General features: G+C 30.3%; 1 protein-coding gene across 1 annotated transcript in view; it reads left to right on the top strand.

Moving 5' to 3' along the window:
- Positions 1-18961, top strand: part of LOC118199453 (store-operated calcium entry regulator STIMATE-like) — a 95998-nt gene extending 77037 nt beyond the window's left edge. The window contains exon 7 of the mRNA XM_035371322.2: positions 12417-18961. Coding sequence (XP_035227213.1) covers positions 12417-12629 — 213 coding nt within the window. The 3' untranslated portion in view covers positions 12630-18961. The remainder of the gene's footprint in view (positions 1-12416) is intronic.
- The last annotated feature ends 5354 nt before the right edge of the window (positions 18962-24315 follow it).

Genomic DNA, 24315 nt, shown 5'->3' with positions numbered 1-24315 from the left:
TGAATTCCAAATGCAACCTTTTAATCTTTCAACTACAGCAATTTGGAATAGTGTTTTTAATTTTTATTTTATTTATTTATTTTGGGGGGGGATGGAACAACTCTTAGAAGTCAACATATCTTCAAAATTAAGTACAATCATCTCAACTATAGTAATAAATATGTATAATTTTATTAGAAGTGAAGATTACAAAGAACTATGCATATAATAACATGTAATAAAATTTTGTAACTACGAGGCGTATTCGGAAACTAAGTACCTTTTTGAAAAAAAAAATAGTAAAACAACTTTTTTGAATCCAATTTTATTTTTACATGAAAATACATGTCTTAAACTATTTTTCAACAAAGTTTCTGCCAATGATCAAACACTTGTCATAGCGGGTGACCAGTTTTTGTATACCATCGTCAAAGAAACTTCCCGCCAGTTTCGATAACCACGACTCCACAGCATTTTTCGTGTCATCATCAGATCCAAAGCACTTGCCACCAAGCTCGCGCTTCATGTGCAGGAACAAGTGATAGTCGGACGGTGCCAAGTCCGGGCTGTACGGCGGGTGATCGAACTGCTCCCAATGAAACTGTCGAATTAACGATTGAGTAACACCAGCTATATGGGGCCGAGCATTGTCATGGAGCAACACAATTCCTTTACTGAGCATTCCTCTTCGTTTGTTTTGAATGGCACGCCTTAGTTTTGTTAGTCTCACAATATCGTGCCGCATTAATGGTTTCACCTCTGGGAAGAAATTCAGTAAGCAAAACGCCTTTCCTATCCCAGAAGACAGAGCACATGATTTTTTGTGATGACATTGTCACTTTGAACTTTTGTTTTTTCGAAGAATGAGTGTCTCCACTCCATCGATTGTTGTTTCGATTCTGGTGTGAAATGACACACCCAAGTTTCATCACCTGTCACAATTTGGTTTAAAAAGGTTTCTCCCTCATCACTGTACCGCGTGAGAAATGTCAGGGGTCAGGGCACTACCAAGTCGCTTTGTTTTGTGAACATCAGTGAGCATTTTGGGAACACAGTTTGCAATAATTCAAGCGGTCAGACACAATTTTGAACAAAACAGTACGTGAAATTTGTGGAAATGCCTCTGAAAGAGTTGTCATTGTGAAGCATCTGTTCTCATGAATTCTTCATCAACTTTCCTTATCAAATCATCGGTGACAAGAGAAGGCCGACCACTCCGAACCTCGGCGTGGACATTTGTTCGACCTGCATTGAACATTCTTACCCACTTTCTCACCATTCTATCACTTATCGCGTATTCACCATAAACTTCTGTCACTTGACGATAAATTTCGGCCGGTTTAACATTCCTTGTGTTCAAAAATTTAATCATGGCACGAATCTCACAGTCAGCGGGAGACAGCAAACTGAAAACACAACATAGAGCAACCAAAATGGCGACAATTGAAAGTCTGTGAACAAGAAAGACAAGAACATGCGCGGGACGCCTACCACAGCCCCCTAGAATGAAACAGTATTTAGTTTCCGAATACGCTATGTACATAAATATATATTTATAGAGTCATCAGATTCAAAGTTCATAATTTTTAGATTCTAAATACACATATTATATAAATTCAGAAATTGTCAGAAAATGAATTTCATACGTAACCTTGGGGATGGAACAACTCTTAGAAGTCAACATATCTACAAATTTAAGTAGTACAATCCTCTCAATCTATAGTAATAAATATGTAGCATTTTATTAGAGTTTGTGAAGATTACAAAGTACTATGCATATAATTATCATCTAATAAAATTTTGTAACTACATGAATATATATGCAGTCATCAGATTCAAAAATCATCATTTTAGATCATTAGTATACATATTATATAAATTCATCATTCATTAATAATATTATGTATAGTAATAGAAGATTAGTATTAATGTTTCAAATTGTAATTTTTTAATAATATGTCTTGCATTTGCTGTATGTTTATTCAAGACGTATGGATATCAGTTATACAACATGAAAAAGACACAGAAAGCAGCTAATCTTATATAACAGCTGATTGTGAAAGAAAAATTATAGTGCTTTCAAATCTCCCTATTGTAACTAGCTGTTTTCTAATTGACATTATAATATTATTAAATTAATTCCATTATCCATTAGAAAATAATTATAGTGAATTATATCTATTGACAATATTTCTAAGAGGTTGCCTTTTGAAAGAGACCTGTATTTTTTGTGAACATAAACAAACATTGCCAGCTAATATCACATTTCTAAGACCACCATATCTACAACCAAAATCCTTTAAAAACGTGAATGTTGCATTTATAGAGGGCTCACTGTATTTTTAATAAAACAAGTACATCTTCGTTATACACTTGCTACATTTTGATTTTCTGTCAAAGCAAAGAAACAGTGGTTCTATTTCTTTAGAAGTATGTGAAATTTAAAAAAAAAAATGGACGCTCTATGACAAAAATGGAATTAGATTCAAAAACACACCTCTTGAACATGTCTGAAATTATTCTGCTATTTATTCTGCTTGAAATAAATTTATCTAAAGAAAATGTTTAGTAAATATTAGAACTCAGTGGCTAAGTCAGGTCAATGTAGTAAGGGTCATTTTGTCTAACTATATCTTTTCTTAATCATAAATTTTTTTTTTCAAACAGCGAATGAAACGGGTAAGACAGAATAAGTGCGAATGGCAGCAGACAAACAACACTATTTCAAACTCGGCATGAAAAGAGAACGGTCGAAATGGTACTAAGCCAAGGGAAGACATGATTTCGTGGAGGACGTTTTAAAGGAAATTCGCTCGTGTGCATGTTACACAAGGAGAAAACCACAAAAGTGCCCATGCAATCAGCCTTTCCATTGGGATTTGAACCCCGGACCGAGCTACCAGTGTTCAGCATTTTTTACCGCTTGGCTGCTAGTGAGCCTTGTGCCTACATGAAAAGCTTAATTGGATGACTGATGCTTTCTTAATGTACAGCTTTCATTCCATTTTTTATTAATTTTTATTCATCTGACTAATTATTTATTTTTTCCGATATTTGAACTTTTTATCAGATTTATTTTCAAAGGAACAATGTCTAGAAAAAAACTTTCTAAAACTATTTATTTTTAATTCCCAAAACGGGAATTAAAAATAAATAAATAACCTCTTCGTTATCCGTAACGCGTCTAGCGCGTTCAGGTGAAACTTCCGCAGGGCGGCCCTAACGTGCCTCAAGTGTTATTCTACATTTTAAAACTTTGAAATGTTTAAAACACTTTCTAAATGTTTCTAAATCTAATGATGTCTACTCAGCAGAAAAAGAGAAAAAATGAGGTTGTGAATTGGAAAGACAAGAAGGATATACGTTTGATGAGTACAGTCCATAATAACTGGATGATTGATGTTAGAACATGGAAAAGAACTGTAAAAAAACCAATAATTGTAAAAGATTACAACAACAAAATGGAAGGAGTGGATGGCCTGGATCAGATGTTATCAAATTATCCTGCTGTTAGAAATAAGCAGAGATATTATTATTTTTCCATTATGCTTTATTTCTTTATAATTTTACTTAATATTCATTGACATTCATCCACTACGAAAGTCATGTATGTACAGAGGAAACAACATTACACGCTATGACAAACAGACGGCCACTGGGGGGGGGGAATTTTCGCTCACAGGAGAGGACAGCGAAAGGGTTAAGTCTTAGATGAACGGTTAGCCTTAGGTTCTGCCAATCAAAAAAAATGTTTTTACGTTTAGAATGTAATATATGTAAGTTGTTATACATACTGCTTATCTCAACAAATGCTCAAATTTTTTTCTTTTTTGACATCAATAGAAATTTTTTTTATGAAACTAACCCCAGTAAAAAGTAGAATTTTATTCAATTTTATGTTTAAATATTAGCTTCAAGAATGGAGCTAACAAACAAGTTATAAGGCCTAATCGTTCACGGGAGCATGCAAATTGTCAATGACCTTCTGTAAGATTACTAGTGACTTCTCACTAGTCAACAGAGTCCGCCGAGCAGTAAAGTTGCAGAACACTGGTAGTTCAGTCCGAGTTTCGAATCTCGTGGACGGGCTGCCTGCATGGTCATTTTCGTAGTTTTCCCCATGTGTAATTTGTGTATGAGCCAGTTTCTCTTAGAAAGTTACAGGATGTTTCAGACCAAGGAGCTGAAATATTATGTTATGCTCGGTGCTCGTGCCACCTAATTTGGCTCTTTTTTGCACCATTTGAAGTGCGTTTTCCCATCAAAATTATTCTTTTGTTCACAGTCATTAGAAAAATTATGATATTCATATGCAGAAAGCTCTGATTCACTTTTGCTTTCGCTGTGGATATTACATCATTATTCAGAATAAGCGTATTCTACGTCAAAAATATTGTTGACAAGATATTCAATTTCTTTTTGAGCGAGATATGCAGGATGTTTTCTTGTAACATTTGAAGCCATATTTATCATGTTTACGAAAAACAAGCATCCGATAAATAACATCTATTGTCCATTGAACCTGGTACGCATCTGCTGTGAACAGCCTCCCAGGCAACTTAAAAAGTAAAAAATGTGGTAATTGAAACCATAATAAAATTAGAAATGTGAAACTGGATATGTGACCTTGTGGGATGGGTTTGGGAAGGTAGGAGGAAGGACAAGGACTATTCTCCGTTTTTAGGGGTGGAAACGATGGTTAGAAAATCTTCAGCGGTCTCTCAGACTGCTCACAGCAGTTAAAGGATAAGTAAACTAGGTAGGCTTAACTGATACAAAATGTCTCAATACTCTATAATCATCACCAGGCCTAACATGAACATAAAATGTTACCATGCTGTTTCATACTCAATTAGTGATATAAAAAAAAACTGTTTTAGACATCGCTGCATGAGTCATTTCTCAAGCTGTTAGTACTTCATAGTCACATGGTCATCAAAGCAATAAATAATAAAAATGTATTCACCAGTTTGACATCAAGGATGTAAATTGTTCATTAAATGTAAAAATCAGTGATGAACTTTGGTAAAGTGTTTTAGTTTTAAACCTATTCCAAGCAAAAAGGCAACTGTGGAGCCAAATTGTTGATGATATAGATTTATGTTAATGTTTGTTCACATAAAGGTGCTTTTTTTAATGCTGAAGTGAAATTAAGAATAAAAACTATCCACATATTTTATTATGAAAATTATCAAATGTGCTTTTGTGAAGCATAAACATTGAAAAAATTTTCTTGAAAAAAAAAGTTGATAGTGGTCTGAAAGTTGATATTTTGATGTCTGGATTTAGAGCTTTGTACTGATATAATAATAATAATGGTAATATATATACATACTAACTGTCATAGTAGTATATATAATTATGAATCTAAAACACATTTTAGTCAAATATTTGAGTTTCATTTAACGTTTTTAAGTGATTTGAGACTATTTTAATAATAAACAGTACAAACTAAAAAAGAAGAAAGAAATACATAATCAAAGCAGTTATTTACTAGCTTTTGTTGATGGAAAAGAATATATTTTTCAGGTCTATTTTACTTGTGTTTTTATGCTTGATGGCTAGAAGCAAAAGATAATTTAATAATATTTGTCTAGTCATATTTCTCCCATAATCTTTAATGATTTTTAGCCATGGAAATAATCTTTCTACTGTAACAAGTACATGAATCATTAAAGAATGTAGGAAAGTTGTATAAATTTCACAGAAATCATTTTTTAGTAAATGGTATTTTTTTAACATTAAGTCCCCAAATTCTTTAATGATCAGATTTACAAAATTTTAATGTGTTTAAAAATTATAAATTAGATTCGGGCGACATTATATCAGATAAATTATCTATTAAATTGTCACATTTTTGGTTTAATGCACTTTCCTTAGCATGGATTATATAATGAGGTTCCAAAAAATCAAATCAATGTCTCACATTTGTCATGCCGATAAATCATTTATTTATTTGTGCTAAAATAATTTCTAAAAGGCAGTAAAATATTCATTATGGGCTTGCAATTTATGATGCTTTGAAAATTCATCAAAATGACATTTTATCTAATTTTATTACTTGGTTAAAAATTATGAAGTAATATCCCAGTTTTCAGCATTTTGTTTTGATTCTGCTAAAATAAGTTCAAATTCATTTCTTTCTTTGTATTTATGCAGACATTATTTAAACATTATTTCATTTAGATGTATATTAGTTTTCTGTAATGTTTTGGAAATGTAATTTATTTCTTTTAATACATTATACACAAGTATGCAAATAATTAGTAAATTCAAAATTTGTTATTTTCTTTTTTTTTTATCTGCTGCGCTTCTTCCCATTCCTCATTTTTATTGCTTTTAAGGTGGCTTTCAATTAAAACTTTTACAGTGTTGCCATTATGTAATATTACTGCAGTTAGGGAAGAAATCCTTTGTGACCAATGATTTGGGTTTCATTTTTCTTTTTTAAGATTTATATTTCTAATTCAACTATAAAACTTGTTCTCCTTAGTTTATAATTTCCTTAGTTACAATTTCTTTTCCAGCAGATGAAATATATTTTTCGTAGTATATCAAAACATGATGAAATTTCTTTACAGCTGCTTGCAGCATAAAGATAAGCTGTAAGCCCTTACAGCATTTGTCATTAATGACAATGTTTAACCTGTTAACTGGATATGATAGCATTTTTCATGCTCAGAAGAATACAAAGATGTGAATGATGACATTGTTTATCATGTCCAGACTTGCAAAATGCAAATGACGACATTTTTCATCATACCTGGAAGACTACCGAAATGCAAATGATGCCAATTTTTATCATTAAAATTAACCTTATTTTGTTTTAATGCATTATGTTTTATGTAGTTCTCATATATTTAATCCTAGTGTGGTTATTTGGTATCATATTGGTGACGAGTCATGTAAGCCATGTTTATGCAATCTGGTATTTGAGCCTTACTTGCGACCAACTGATCTGTACATGCGCCTGTCCACTTATACATTGTGAATCAAATTTGCACAATGAGGCTTCATTTTAGTCTGCATATCAGTATTTTACATATTAGTAATTTCAGAAATTGTCATTTATTCAAAATATGGCTAAAAGTTATTTGTTTAAAAGTATGCCATATTGCTTCAAGAAGAATTATACTGCAGATTAATTCTTTGATTATTGAAAATGCTTGATTTATATATTAAGTATCGTAAAACTTTTTGTGGAAATAAAAAAAAAAAAAATCAACGAGTTAAAAATATTTTTTATTAGTTGAGGTGTGATGGCATTGCTTATTGCTGTGAAAAAAATCCACAGTGTAAAACGAGTGTCACAAAATTTTATTCCCTGGTTAACAGGTTAAGTTATGGGACACGCTGTATACATATTCTGCATTTAAGTAAATAGTTTTTATCTTTTATTCAAGGCCATTATAGACACCACTCATAATATAAGCACCATCGTATCTTTATCCATTGCAATTTTTATTTGAAATTTCATTTTCATTCAAGAAATTGAATTCTTTCAATCCTTCAAAAGAATATCCATCTGTTTTTATTTTCCCCTTCATTGTGTGAAGTAAAGGAAGTATTGTAATTGCAAAAATTGTGGGTATCATATTTCAACAAAAATATCCATTTTGACTGTTCTCGAATCCATCTGAACCATGTTTTTGCATGACATTTGTACGCACAAAGTAAAGGTCTCTTTTTTTCCAAAACGAATTAATGGATTCAGAAGAGATTTTTTTTTTCATGACATCTGTGTATGTATTAGCTTGCATAACTCAAACAACCAATGTCTTGGAGTTGTCTGTACTTCATCATGAATATGCTGCACAAAAATACTGATTTCTTTATTTAGTATCTCTTGAAAATGAGTTTTTAAGTATTTCTTAATTTTTATCACAATTGATTAGAAATCTACATGTCATCAGTAATGATAGTATGTAACTTAATTACTTATATCTGCTGATATATCTATTTCTTCAATGTGTTTGTCAGTCTTACTAGTAGAGGCAACTTCAGCCAGTAATATAGTTTTCTGTTTAGGCTTTTAACCTGACTGGCAAAGACAGTATCTACTAAAGAGACCTCTTCTTCCCCCCCGAGGGGTTGTAGGATGTTTTAATAACAGAGTCTTTTTCTTTCTTCTGCCTGTCCTTGCTTTTCTTTTCATTTTTGGGTCCCATTCTTTTGTTTTTACTTATCCATTTTAATTAATGATAATATAGTATTTTATCAATAATTATATTTATTGTAATATTCCTTTCTTTGAAATTTTATTTTCCAACTTTAATTCTAGCAACTAATAAAGCAATTCTTAAGAATTCACAGAACTAACTATAGCCCACGACTATTACAGGACGTGGGCTCTTAGCTGTTCTGGTTGTTATCATCAAATGCATGTGTGCAGTCTAATCAAAACTAACCTATTTGGTTTGTGATAGCACCTGTTTGCTATATTTTAATACTGTCTTATATTGAAATAAAATAATAATAATAAAAAAACACTGTGTAAACAAATACAAAACGATTTGCACAAACAAAAGAGGCTAGTTTTGGTTTGATTGTCCATTGGCATTTGATGAGATTGTACTTACTGCCGTTGGACCAATATGTATAAAAAAAAGAATTCAATTTGCAGCACCAGAATTAATAAAAAAACACAATACACTACTGTGGAATTCAGTTTTATTTTTAACTTTTATATTATTCAAGAGAAGATATAAAACTCTTCTATAATTAATAAGGTAATTTCTTCACAAAATTTAAAACTGAATCCGTCCATGTCATATATCATAGATGGATTTGAGAGAAAGTTATTAATTTATTATTTCTTCTTAAATAGCAAAAGTAATGGGTCCCTAGGTATTGCCTATCTAAGCTACACCACTGGGCGAAACTAATTTATATTTACACGACACATGCAGCCTGTTTCCTGGCGTTTTAATGAGTTAAATTGCCAGGGCTTCATAATTATCCACCTAGCCATTGGTAAGCCTGAATAAATTACAATAAATTTTTATTGCAGTGAAAATAATTTTTTCATTTCTTGACAGATTATCTTCTTTTTCATGAAGATTTTACTCTTAGAGAGCCGTATATGAATAGTTAAAGAACAGTCGTAAAATAATCCAGTATATATTGCGACAAATTTTGTGTATATGTAAATAGTTTTAGTGAAACTATATATGATATTGTAGTATCTTTTCTATAATGCAATATGAAAAAACTGAAGAGAGCAAAGCTCTGCTGGAAAAATAAGTTGACAGGGCCAAGTCTACTTAAAATTGAGGTAAACAGCTATCTCATTAAATTGACAAGATATCATCGAGCTGGCGATAGTTTGGGCAACTAATTTTTGTTGTTGAATTTGGCAAGAAATTGCCAAAAATTGCCATACTTGGCAATATTTTCGTTTAGTCCCTGTATAACTGTAATTGATACTATAATTGAATAACTGTAATTTATTCCTAATTGTAACCGTATCCAGCCCATGTATATAACTTTAATTGTTATATGTCTTCCAGTAATTTTGAGAAATGGAAAATGCTAGAGATTTTTTGGTAGCCAGGGGAAAACTATACAATTCCCAGAGAGAGATCTCTGTACGAGTTTCAATTTTATATGTCCTGTGCATTGCGTTGTGTTTAAACATTCTTTGTGTTAACTACTGAATGTGCTCTGTCATCTGCGATTCAGTTCACCTATAGGTGGCACTTTCACACATTAATGTGGCAGATAAAAACCGGTATTTTGATTTGTGATCTGACTTCGTACATTCAAAAATGGAGTTGCTTAGCTTTTCCGAAATGTTTGATTTTGTTCAAGGAGGCGTAAATTCTCGCTGTGTTACTGAAGCAGAGCGAATTTTAAAAAGTGGATTATTTGGTAATGCATGGAATTTTACTTGAAAAATCCAATTTACAAATTTGGCTTCCTGTTTAAGAATAAGTTGTATAGCGTCCTGATCGCATGAAATCTAAGGACATTTCTTGTTAAAAAGGAGAAGTAATTTTTTTTTATTATTATTATTTTATTTTCTTGTTCATGTAAAGGAGAAACTGCTGGCTGTTGTATTGTATTGCGACAGGTAGCTGATTTTAACGTTCACTGATTGTAAACAAATGATTTCATATATGTTTAACTTGAGATTTGCAGAAAATCTGTGCAGTCAAAAGTGTCTCCCCCCCCCTCATAAAAAATCATATTGAATCATTATATACTAAAAATATATTGATCTATTATATTCGTCTATTGTATTTATATCTGTTATATACATAATAGCACTAATTATCAGATGCAATTTTGAGAATATCAACAAGCACACTTAAAAATGAAAAAAGACACTTGTAATAGAAATATTAGTATCCTATATGTATTATAGAAAATACATGCAATGAATAAACATCATGACCAAACATTTCAAAAAAAATGAGCAGATTAAGTATTACCTACCCCTCAGTACTTGAGAAAGCAATTCTGGCATATAACATTTAGTTAACTTTTGATTAAATATTACAAGCATTTTCTTTAGATTTGTCCTACAAGTGGTTAAAACGACTAAACTTATAATGCCCACAACAATAAAAAATAAACGTTTAATTACTTTATGATCACAACACGCTTCACAAACTATGTAGTATTGTCAAACGTAAATACCGATTTTTAATGTTTCCACCTTTTAGCCACTAGATGGCGTATCAGAGCGCTGGAATTGTGGATACTGAGAAGAGCTGTACAAGTGCTTTATAGAAAGTTTCAGAGCTGTAAAGTGTTTCTTTAGTGAAATAAATTTTATCAAGCTATCATCGGTTCTGTGTGTATTCAATCCATTATACAAGCAACAATTTTTACTGTCAGGTGTGGGGTTAAATGCCGGTGGCAAGAGCAATTAAGACAGCTCATGGCAGTCTGTTCTGCATTCAGAGAGGTGCAGCCAAAGAATCTGTTAAAGCAGAGATGAAAAGGGGCCAAGAAAAGATGGAAAGGGCCATAAAATCAGTTCAAGAAAGATTGAAGCAGGTCAAAAGGAAATAAAAAGAGAAATTATTACCATGATAGAAAACGAATTTGAGGCTATGTAGGGTAGAATAAGCAGGGTTGAAAATAAATTTGGAGAAACTGAAGAAAGAGGTTTTGCTTTCAGACAACACATCAAAGAAAAAGTTTCTTTTGTTGAACTACAAACCAATGACAGAGTTTCTCCTCCTGTCACCAAGGAAGTTAACAGCTTGAAGACATCCATAATGACAGCTGGTCATAACTCAGACACCTTTAAATTCATACATATGCCATCCTGAACCTCTCTAAAACTATCCGCATATGATGGAAAAATTACCTGACAAATGTGCAAGGCTCAGTTCTCTGTAGTGGCAACTGTAAATAGATGGGATTCTGAAGCTAAAGCCTGCCATCTCGCCTCTTGGTCTGAGAGCAGACGTACTAGATACCCTTCGAACTCTGCTTTAGAATCAGAGATTTCAAAGCTCTGTCTGGTGCATTTGAGCTGCCCTTTGACGAGAGGTGTTATTATAGCAGGCTTTATTTGAAATTTCACCTACGGAAGCCCATGAAAATACTTCATGAGCTTCCCGCAGATGTTGAAAGGCCGTCTTTCTCACGTTGCCTTTTCGGACTGCCCATCAGAAATGAGAAATCCTGTCCCTGCATACTTCATTGATGGCATCTGTGATCCTAATATACAGAAAGCCCTGTGAATGGGAGATGTAAAAGATCTGAAAGGCACTTTACTGATGGCCATGAGATTCGAAGCTACCCAGCAATCAACTTGTAGAGACCAACTTTTCTACTAAAAATTGCCCAATTTCATTTCAGAACACTATAAATTTCCAAATGAATTTATTATTGTTTTCTCTGAATTTTTTTTTTTTTTTTTTTTTTTTTTTTTTTTTTTTTTTAAAGCTCTAACCCCCCCCTCCCAAAAAAAAAAAAAAAACATAAGAATATTCACCCCAAAAATGGGGGATGGGTGGAAAGTTTTTGCTGACTGCTAATTTTAATAAATATTAATAAAATATTTTTAATACTGCATTTTTTCCTTTGGTATATTTAAATGCATATTTAGCTCAATTTAATTATGAATTTTATTTCAATTGTTATTGTAATAAAAAATGTTCCGTAATGATTTAATTATTTAAAAAATATATTACTGTTGATTTTTTGATCATAACTTTTAATGTAAGAAGTGTATTCATCTTATAAAACAGGATGTTTTAATGAAATATTGCATGAACTTTGAAATGCGTAAAAAATATGTACTTTATGAAACATTTTCATGGGAAACTCATGTCAATTTAATCATACAGCCCATGCTTATTTTTTCCCTTCAGCTTATGATTTTAGTGTTTCCTTGTAGCAGGATATTGCTATATTATAAAAGTAAGAATTCACATGTTGACAATTTTTAATGTTTTTGTTGTTTGTATTTAATTTAGGTTTTCATGTTCTGGGTTGTGGATAATTTCCTAATGCAAAAACATGGACGATGGAAACAGTGTGTTGTAAATGGTAAAGTCAAAATCCAGTATGAAAGAAGTGATCAAGAATCGTGTTCTGAGTCAGAAATACTATTGTCAGGTGAGGATGATCCTCTGGCAGTTGAAGTTACCTGTCAACAAAGACATCCAATGCTCATTCCAGTCTCTTGAGCAATTGTACACTTTGCCCAGTTTTGACCAAAGCATATATATATCTATGTACTGAAAACCAAAGATATATCTTTTAAACATATGTGTAATGTGTGCTGTTTAATGTTAGAATAATTTGTGTTGAAAATTTTATAAAACTGTTAGCCTGTTTCAGTGCAAGTTCGTATTAATAACCTTATTTGTATTTTATTTTAAAGCTATCAAATACACTAAGGTAACAGTTCCTCTTTTCTGAAATACAATAATGTAAAATTAAAATATTGACTTGTTATAAAATTTTAAAAAATATTAAATTGGGGAATTTTTTTTAATATAGTAATCCCTCGATTTTCAAAAGATTATTTTTTATTGTTCTACAGTTAACATAGTTATCTGAGTCAGGTACAAGACCTTCAACTATCCACTATTTTATTTGCTGACACTAATCTGTGTAGGTACTAGACAATTACTAATTATAGATTTGCTGCATGATAAAATATCTGGCATTTCATCATGTAACAAATTCCATAACTATTTAAAATTAAATTAAAAGTTTGTCATAGGTAATTGTACCCTGAGTACAGTTTAAAGATTTGCTGAACATAAAACAGAATTTTAAAGCTTAAGACTAAAAATTTCATTTATCAGTATTTAAAATCTAAAAGTAATGACCTTGAGAAGAATGAAATTTATTCTGAAAAATTGTGGTTCTTATAGGTAAGGGTGATATCTTTTATTGGAGCCCTTAAATCTATTTTGATTTAGTATTTTTTTAGGATAATTGATAAATCTATAAAATAACCCCCAGATTCAGAAGTAATAAACTTCACTATCTTTGACTTCACTATCCTGCATGTAATTTTTGCTTAGTTTTCAAACTTATACTAATCTTTATGGGCATACAGATTTTTCTTTACTCTGCATGCAGAGTTAAGTATCTTAAAAATAATTTTCTGTGCCATTTTTTTTAATTCTACCTCGCAGTTAATTTGTTATGTCTAGTAAAAAATGGAAGGCAGTTTAAAATATTAGTAAATTTATAAGGAAGTTGATTTATATTTATTCTTATGTTTAATGTTCAGTCTCCTTGAGAAATTGGTGAATCTGTTGGAACTGCATCTTGCATTTGCAGATGATGAAGATAAAACCGGGACTTAAAACTTTACTGGGGCTCATATCAAGTAGCTTTCATAATCTCTGTATTTTAACCCATTCACAGTACATCTGCAAAATTTTAGAACTCATTTTTTTAACCAGTTTTAATAGAGTTGCCCAACAATAATTGTTACTATTATTATTTAATCTTCTAATTCAAGAATTACTAATTGAGTGCTTGTTAATGCATCTCATTTGCTTTCTTTACACAATGTCTTATATTGAGCTGTATCCATTTCGTGTTATGGATTCAAAGTATAAACAATTAGAAGCAATGAAGTTTTCACCAGACAAATGCACCTATCTTCAAGTATTTATTATAAAGAAAAGTGTAAGCATTCTAAATCATCCTTTTCAAGATTTGAAACATATTTAAACTACTTTCTAGTTCTGAAAGTGAATTCTTACCTTAATGGCATCTTCTGAAAAAAATTCTGAATTGTATAATAAAGTATAAGGTTGAAGAGTATTCTTACTACTAATTTTTAAAATAGTATACAAAAGCTCTTTGAACATGACAAGAAATGTATGGTGTTAGAAGGATGAACAATAAAATTGTTTTCCTAGAATTTTGAACTTTTACAAATTCAGTGATAAAAGTTTTTAGGTGCACTGTTATATGTAGTGATGGGCAACTTCGGTACATTCTTGTACCCGGTACGAGAGTAACGGGTACAGACAAGTACCCAGTACAAAATACCCGTTACTCAATTAACTGTTACTTTGAAAAGTACCGAAAACCGATTTCAAGTACCGAGTACCCAAGTAACGATTTGGAGTACCGAAGTAACGAAATACCGGAGTAACGGTTTGCTGTACCGTAGTACCCTTGTAACGGTTTGCTGTACCGGAGTACCCTAGTAACGGTTTGTTGTACCGGAGTACTCTAGTAACAGTTTGCTGTACCGGAGTACCCTAGTAACGGTTTGCTGTACCGGAGTACCCTAGTAACAATTTGGAGTACCAAAGTACCCTAGTAACGATTTGGAGTACCGAAGTGCCCTAGTAACGATTTGGAGTACCGAAATATACAGCTAACGATTTTGCAAACTGAAGGAACTCTGCCACGTCACTACGTGTTTGATTTTATCTGTACGGAGTAAGATTTTGAATATCAGAAAACATGTCAACTACGGAAGTGTCTGAGGAGCAGACCATTCATGGACACAAGGAGCGCATATCACCATTTCGCAAATACAACCATATACTACTGTTCTCGTACCAAAACCGAAGTGAGCTGAACCCTCATCAATCCTCCAGTAACGAATACCGAAATACCAAGAAGAGACGCATATTTTCGTTGCAAAGTAACGAATACCGAAAAGCACCCGTTTCGGTACAGAAGTAACAAATACCGAAAAGTACCCATTTCGGTACAGAAGTAACGAATACCAAAAAGTACCGATTTTGGTACTGAAGTAACGGGTACTTGGATGTACCGATTTTCAGTACCCGTTACAAAATACCCGGTTCGGTAGTACCGACTCATCCCTAGTTATATGTATAAACTTGCTTCTCCTGCATTGTTTTCAGTTTAACTTCATACTTAATAACAAATTTAGTATTTTGTAAAGAAGTATAAAATTTCTTGAATTAATTTTGTTCCAAGTCATATTTATTTTGGAGAAAACGACACAAGATAATTGTTATAAGTTTATTAAAGATGTAAATTTAATGCTTGTGATGAAAAGATATATAATGAAATATTTTTCTATGAAGATTTTAAAAAAGGTTTACATTTTTCAAGTGAACATAAGCTTCTATTAGCAGTAGATAAATAAAAGTTATTTTGATAACTGAAGTTTTTCATGTACAAAAATTTTTATGCAAGTTTAAAATGAAATCTTTTGCAACACTCTAACTCAGAATGAACATCTGTTAAAACTCAATTGTTTATAAATTTCATATTAATGAGGGAAAACAGAAAATTTATTTTTGAACTTATACAGTGTGCAATTAGAAGTGAATTAGAGGCTACAAAAATATTGTGTCATCCATTACCAGACTTGGTTCTGAAATTATCTAAATTTATATGTTTTTTATTTTAATATTTTAGTCTGATGTGTTAAAATTTTAGTACTTTAAATTATTATATGTACTTATAAAACTTCATGAATAAACTGAATTATTGTTATATATATTTTAAGAATAAAGTTGCCTAGGCTAAATAGATTTATGAATACAGAAGATATAATGAAGTTAGCATTATTCCTTTGCCCTTTCCAAATACAGATTCAAAAAATAAAATGTATTATGTGTAGATAGCAGAAAATTTGTTCTAAAAAAATTGCTCTAAAGGAAATGAAATTTTTAATCTATTAACATTTAAATTGTTGATAACTGAGCAAAAATTTGAGAGATAAGTTTGCAAATAAAAAAATATGTTTGTAAGTGACAATATTTTGGAATTTCAAGAGCATGTATTTTTTAAATCTTTCAGTAATAAAATATTTATCGAGGGATTATTGTATGCATTTTGAAATTTTCCATTTTAGATAATTAGATTAAGTAATCTAAAGTTAAAATATTTATACTTTAAATTTCTTCAGCCATTTTAATTTGTACATGTGAAAGCTTCTGTAATGGTTCTAATACTATGAATTGCTACACCATTGAACAGTATAATGCATTGAAATTTGGTATTAAAGTCAATCATCACTGAGAATAACCAATTAAATATTTTCTAAAATTTTAAATGAAATTTATATCCTCCTAAGGTTTTAATAAACTGCATAATATGGCATAAATACAATGCAATGAAACAGAAAAAGTATTAAAATCAAATTATAAATTCTTTATTAATTTACATGCTTATCAATTGTTTAATTTAATATTCTGATGTTTATCTTGCAATTAACTGAGAAAACTAAAATGCCTTTTGTTTTGCCTTTTTAATTCTTTACTATTGTAACAACATTAACTGTAAATTTTTACATTAGATTATAACATTAAAAAATGCCAGATACATATTTTAACTTATTATTTAAATATGAATGTTATATCAGTTATGCTGTTACTTAAAATTTAGTTTACTTCATTGTTTGTTTTAAAGTTGAAGGGGGGGAATAGAAAATAGTTCAGAGCTGCAGGAAATGTTTCTGTAACATAAAATCTATTTTTATGAAATTTCTCTGACTTAAAATCAAAAATACTCAAAATACCAAATAATCATTTATTACATGTATTTATGTATATATAAACAGAGAGAGAGAATTTCTAAAGCAAGTTGCCGATTACAGTTTAACAGGTGTTTGGAATGTTCAAATTACAAGTCTTTTGCAAGTGTCTTCTCGGCATTTAAAAAAATATATTTAGTTATATTTAACCTCCATCCATAGTTTTACAATTGTGTAGAAAAATTGGCAATACAATTTATATACTGAAGAGATCAAAACCAAATCAATCACTTAAAATGGATCATTTTACTTCATATTTTTGCTAGGCTCCATTAAAATTATTTTAAATTAACAAATTTTAATCTTTCAGTGGAAAAATTTCAAATAATCATTTGAATTATTTGTATAAATTAATATCAATATTTTAGCTTTACATACTTCAGAATACTTACTGGAATATTGTCTGATACATTTCTCTATCATGCAATATCTTTGGTTTAATAAAAATGTAATTTTAACTGAATGACTATACAAATAACCATATTGTAATAACGGGGAATGTAATCTACTGTCAAAAAGAATTTTTGAGTAGCATTAATATAAAATCTTTCTACTAGCTTTCATTGAATGAACTTGACAATTTTTCTGGGTATTAATTGTGTTTTTTTTCCCTTGCACGTTTTTTTAATTTAATCATCATGGAGAGAAATTTTTATCGTTAGTGAATGAATTAGAAAGAAAATGTTCATAAATATGGATCTGAATAAAAAGTGTATACCAAAAGAACGATCTGATTTCTTATATCATTAATTTTTAAAGTGCATTTTACTTACAAGTTATTGTGAAACTAGAAAAAAAGCTTTATTTCTTTGCTTTTTTTATTTTTTTATTCAAAGACATTTTGAAAGAAGAATACATGAAAGCCATTATTTCAATCATAGTATTGTAAAAATATTCTGAATTAGCTTTTAGAAAGCTTATCCACCATGAATTAGTTTCTTTTTGTTCCTCCATAGATGACTTTTTAATGCATACTAGTTCATGTTTATTTATTTATTTATTTATTTATTTATTGTGTATGTGTGCATGAAAGACTTTTATAGTAATATCTGCTTGAATTTTGAATGGTTAATATTCCCTTTAACTGGAAATCGAAATTGGTTGGAGGACTATTAAAAGCCATCTATCTTTATGCTAGACTGAGAGCTATGCTAGTCGTACAGAAGGAACAAAATTTAAGAATCTTGAAAATGGTAAAGAGATCAGAGGTAGCTGGTTTTCTCACCCCCTTAAAACAGCATGGCTCCCTCTTTCTCTCTCTGCTATGATTGTATCTTACTACTAGTAATTTGAAACCCCCTTTGATAAGAAAAGCAGTCTCAGTCATCGCATTAATACAAGTAAAATTCTTATATGCAGTATTTAAAAAAAAAAAAAAAAAAATCTTATTTAAAATACAACTTGTTCTTTAACTGAAATATATATATATATATATATAATATATATAACAATTAATACAACATTGTATTTAAAAGAAGCTAAAGATTTTACTACTCAGTCAAAGAAAAAAGCAGTGTTATGCAACAGAACCTACTTGGTTTAGGGAAATATTTCCTTACACAACTTTTTAAGGAAAGCCTACTTGTGTTAAGTTATCCATGAAACATTTTTTTAAAACATTCGGACAGTCACCGGACAGATTTATCAGGGAATTGAATCCTGTGTGATTTGGCAAAGCATTATCCACTAGACCAGTAGTTCCAAAGTGAAATTGCATGTGAACCAAATGCACAATCTGAAAATAGCTGACAGGCCAGAATTTTTTTTTTAAATCTTTCATACAAAATAATAATATGATAAAAAAGTAAATTCATATAGTAACATACACAATAAATTATAACATGACATAGGAAATAAATTCAAGTTTATACTTATTTTGAACCGCACATCTGATTCAGTTCCTGTAAACATTGATTTAGTATTAATGATAGATCATTGTAGATTGCATTGTACAAGAAATCCTGATTCTGGCCAGAAAGTTGGCAACAGTGATGGAGGTGACAATAAAGTGTAGTTATAGTATTTGTATGCAATATATTATTATTGTTTTAAGTTTGAGCATCAATCAAATCATTCGACACTACGGGTGATTTTTTTAAGGCCTATTACCAAAGCATGGAAAAGATATGCAATACTAATAATTTAATAAATAAGAAAAATGTATGTTAAAATATGAAATAAGTCTTGGCAAAATTTCAGGTAATTGTTATACTTATATTGGCACTTTCTCATTAATTATGCCTTCAAGAAACATTTTCAGTTCATTGGCAGTTTATAAATTGGTGAGATATATTTCTTAGGCTATAATTTTTACATTGTTCTTAAATAATATTAAATTTTAAAAAAATCATTTTTTAAGAGAAAAGAAATTTTATTCATTGGAGGTGTTTATGCAGGATTTCTACTGCATTAGCAGTACTCTCCAGCTAACCTGAATTTATTCTGCAGTGGGCCTAATGATGAAAAGCACCTGAAGGTTTTCTCATACCGAGAGATCTTGAAGACGAGAAGAATTATATTCAAAAAAATTAAAAAGTATATGCCGGATATTTATATTTTTACAGTGGTAGCTATTCTTCAGTTAAAGCATGCAAATTGTATGCACTAAGACACATGTACAGTACGCATATGTGGGATTGTCTGTTGTCTTCTGTATAGCAAGGAGGTAAGATGGAAAATAATTGCTTATCTCCAGCTTCTTAGCTTCTTGACTTAATATGCTTAGTATACACTTGAAAATACATTAAAAAACAGAGCAGTTCTACCCTATGTTGAAATCAGGAAGCAGATAATTAGAAAGTATTTTACTTATGTCAATTTACTAATTTTACAAGTGCACATGTATTTGAAATTTTAATAGATCCAGCATAATATTTACGACATTTAATATTTGACTCAAAACAAGGAAAAAAGGTGTGAAATATAATTAACAATTTTCAAAAAATATTAAATTATCACTAATGAAACTGTTGCTCATAATATATTACTTATGAAAAGTTTTCTTTTTAAAAATGGTGGGTACAATTGCAAGCAATGCAAGACATCGACATGGAGGAAGCTAACAAAAATAGGAAATGAAACCATGTTTCACTGTTTCATGTGACCCAATTCAAAATAATGATTATTACTATATAAGCAATATAAATTGCAGATTAAACACATATTTGAATACTTCTTTCCACTCTCTTGGCGGATGCCACAGAAATTTATTAGAATCAAAAATATCTGTTTGGAGAGAATAACGTGCTCCATCTACTAGTATTGCTATATTCTATGGCTGTAAAGCATTTCTGTTAATTACACATTGTAATTCAATATTGACAGCTAAATATCCAATTCGTGACTGACATTTCATTCAAATAAATCTAACATGTTTAATTAATCATTAAGTAACTTGCATTAAGTTATTACCAAACAAATTGTAACTGAGTTTTCAATAAAATTTGCCAAGTGGGACAAAACTTGAGAATAAATAACAACTTAGTCTCTTTCTGTTAATTATTACGTTTTTCTTCGATACTTAAGTAAAAATACATATGTTTGTATGTAGATAATTATAAACTTCTTTCTTTCTTACTATAACTTGACATCTGATGGGGTTTCGATTCTGATAAAGTTAGTAGTTTGGGAGAGAAATTACTAGAAATTATCTTCATCACGGATTGTAGATGCTTATCAGGCAATTGAATTCTTTTCTCATTAATTTTAAACTGTGAAAAAAAAAATGTATAAATGTGCTCCCAAATAAAGCTATTATTCTTGGTGCATAATTTTTTTTTACAAGTACATAGGCAAGTTAATAAAATGTGTATCTTCAAATCTTTGAATAAGATTTATATCGCATTGCAAATTAATTAGCTCCATTTATATATTTCCTGCTGTGTTATTCATTTTCGCTTTTAATGGAAATGGAAGTAATATGAACTCTGACTTAAAATAATGAAAATCTTGAAATCTTTCCAGCAGCGTTTTTGAAACAAATGCATAACTAAAATGTCTTAGCGGGTCGCATAATATTGTTTTGGAAGGCTGCTTGCAGTCCGCACGTAGCCAGTTTGAGATTACTGCGCTACATTCATGGACCCCTGTCACCTATTCTCAAAATTCTTATACATTGTATCATTCTCGAATATTTAATAAAAAACAAAAATATAGCCAGTAAATTTACAGATTCTAAAAAATATGTGAAGTCAAGATTTAAAAATTTACAGAAGTGTATTGATCTAAGTTAAAATTCATTTTAAATCTAAAAATGAAATTATGGATTTATGCTCATCACCTCATTAATGTTGTGATAGTGTAATGAATTCTTTTGATTGTTTGCATAAAAAAAATTAAATCTCCCTTTTTAATTTGCACAGAAAATGTAAATGTCTGGCTGTAAGAACTCGCAATCATCATTTGAATTGTGAAAAGTTAAATGTGGTAATTATCTCCTAAAAGTTGTTTGAAATATTATGTATTACTGGTACTTTTAAAATAGTATATCTAACTTTTTTTTTTTAAATAGAAATATATTAAAAATAAGTATTACACTATAAAAAGTTAAAGATTCTGCGCAAACGGTAAATTGTTTATGCATTAGGTTAGATAGCATGATCTCGTAAATAAGTGATAAAAGAGTAATTACCATTATGCACATGTATTGCCTAAATATATAAAATTATACTTGAGAAAAATAATGTTATGTAGTTAAAGGAAATTAATGAAATTCTAATCAAATTAGCGTAGATAAACAAAAAATCTATCAAAGTTTTATTGTAATAGCATTTTGATAAAGTGGGACTAAGCCCTAACAAAACTAGTCGACAATAAATTTTTACTTATTTGTGTTAATTATCATGTTCAATTGCTCTGTATTATTTTACTATATGAAAGTATACTTATCCTATATAAATAATGGTATATACTGTATAAAAATATGCATAGTAACAACCTGTTTGGGAAAGTTTTATATAGGTTTTTAATAAATATTTGTTTTTTTCCAACACTTTGTTTGCTTTGTTGAAACTTGAAAAAAGTTTGAGTTCGTTTTAGCTCCTAGTTGAAAATTAGTGTTCTATTATTCTTTCTCGGATTATGTATTCTTTCTAAACATGATTTTGAATGCTTAAATTGTACACTTGCATTTTATAAGTGATTTTATACAGTTATATGTATAAATATCTGCATTTTTATTTACATGTGTTCTGTTTTTGTGTTTTGGTAATAATGTGGAAAGTTTTAAATGTGTAAGATTCTTAAATTAAATTATTACATATAATCCTTTTCAAAATATTAATCCTGTTATTAATGTAACTGATTTGTGATAGATATTTATTGTAATCTAATCATTTTTAAGCTTTTATTTTAATGCATTTGAAATTTTTCATTTCTTTAAGTTAGTAAATGCATTTTAAATATTTTCATGCATTAATTCGAATAGTCATGTGCAAGTATTTTGTATATAGAAATTCTACTTCAATAATAAAGTTGCATAAGTGGTCATGTAAGCAGTTGTATAGCCAATTATGTTTTATGTGATAAAAAGAAAGCATATTAAAGTAGAAGTTTATATAATTTTGATAAATGTTCCAGCTCTTCATATATATTTTCATAATCAGCGTATTATATACTTTAACTTGCTGATTTCTTATTCAAATAAAAAATCATTTATGTGAAGTTTTAATTATCCTAATATGTTTGTATATATAAAATTGTGTTCTTCGAAACATTTTAAGCATTTTTATTACCATTTCATTATGATTCTAAACATTTTATTAATTGTTTTTAGAATAGCTGTGTGGATTATACGATTATAATAATAATAATTTAAGTAAAATAAATTATTTAAATAATTTAAGTAATACATAAAGTATTGCTTCATTTTCTTGTTTAACCCTTTCGCCGTCCTCTCCTGTCCGCGAAAATCCCCCTCCCCAGCGGCAGTCTGTTTTTTGTAGCGTGTAATGTTGTTTTCTCTGTACATCATAACTTTCCATACATGACTTTCGTAGTGGATGAATGTCAATGAATATTAAGTAAAATTATAAGGAAATAAAGCATAATGGAAAAATAATAATATCTCCGCTTATTTCTAGCAGCAGGATAATTTGATAACATCTGATCTAGGCAGTCCACTCCTAACATTTTGTTGTTGTAATCTTTTACAATTATTGGTTTTTTTTTACAGTTCTAATCCGTGTTCCAACATCAATCATCGAGTTATTATGGACAGTACTCATCAAACGTATATCCTTCTTGTCTTTCCAATTCACAACCTCATTTTTCTCTTTTTCTGCTGAGTAGACATAGAAGCCCTCTCTCACTGTTGTATATCTCATGTAAAATGGCGCGAATATTCATAAAACCCCGGGCAAATTCAATTAGAAATAGAATGCCTCATTAGTACTACCCTCTAGGAGGTATTAGAACAAAAAATAATAAAAACTCAAACAAGTAAACATTTAGAAAGCGTTTTAAGAATGTAGAAGAACGCTTGAAGCGCGTTACGGCCAAAGAAAATCTATGTAAAGAAGGAAAGGCTCCATAGACGTAATGTAAACCAGTTTGTCTTCTACGCCGCTAGAAAGAAAAGGGATTTGGCGACGGAACCTGTTGGCGATAATTTCCCCCTATGTGATGTCCCTGACCGAGATTTTCTACCTGCGCCCCGTGTACAGGAAATTGAGGAACACTGGTTAAGATGAATCGTTTTTTGACTTTTCGCGATAATTTAAACTAGAATTTTCGAGCTTTTTTGCTTTACTAGTTGAAGTTGTATTATCCATATCGCAGTCTGATGTCTGATTTTATATCTGTCAATATGTAGGGAAAAAAATGCGAGTCACACAGCTTTAAACTCTTGATAAACGTGACCGTCGAACCTGTTCGAACTTCGACATCAGTTTCGAGCTTTGGCGCTTTTTGGCAACAGATATTTCACGCATGCGCAGTTGTATCCCTTTTCGTTTGGACGGAACCATTCCTGCTGCTGCGAAGCTTTCCTTCTTAACAATACATATTTTTTGTTACGGCCGCCCTGCGGACGTTTCACTTGAACACGCTAGACGCAAGTTAACAAATAGTTAAAATTAACAAAGTATCAAAACATATCCAGTGTTGAAATAATTTGAAGCGTTTTTGTAACCATTCTATTATAATTCTAAATATTAAATACTTCTAAACTTTTTCATTAATTGTTTTAGAATAATTACCTAGATCATATAGAAAATGTTTTAAATATTGCATAAATAATTATTTTATTTGTTTGTTTGACAAATAAGATTAGGAAAGGATCAAAATATATCTAATGCTAATATGCAAATAAGCATTCAATAACATTAGAAATATATTTTGATATGAAAATTCAGCAGTTTAATACTGACTTATTTGGT

The sequence above is a fragment of the Stegodyphus dumicola genome, chromosome 5, assembly GCF_044657685.1.
Source record: "Stegodyphus dumicola isolate Sdum_Otavi_A_Nest chromosome 5, ASM4465768v1".
Taxonomy (NCBI): Eukaryota; Metazoa; Arthropoda; class Arachnida; order Araneae; family Eresidae; genus Stegodyphus; species Stegodyphus dumicola.
Note: the sequence above shows the minus strand (reverse complement) of the source record. Positions and strands in the feature narration are given on the sequence as shown.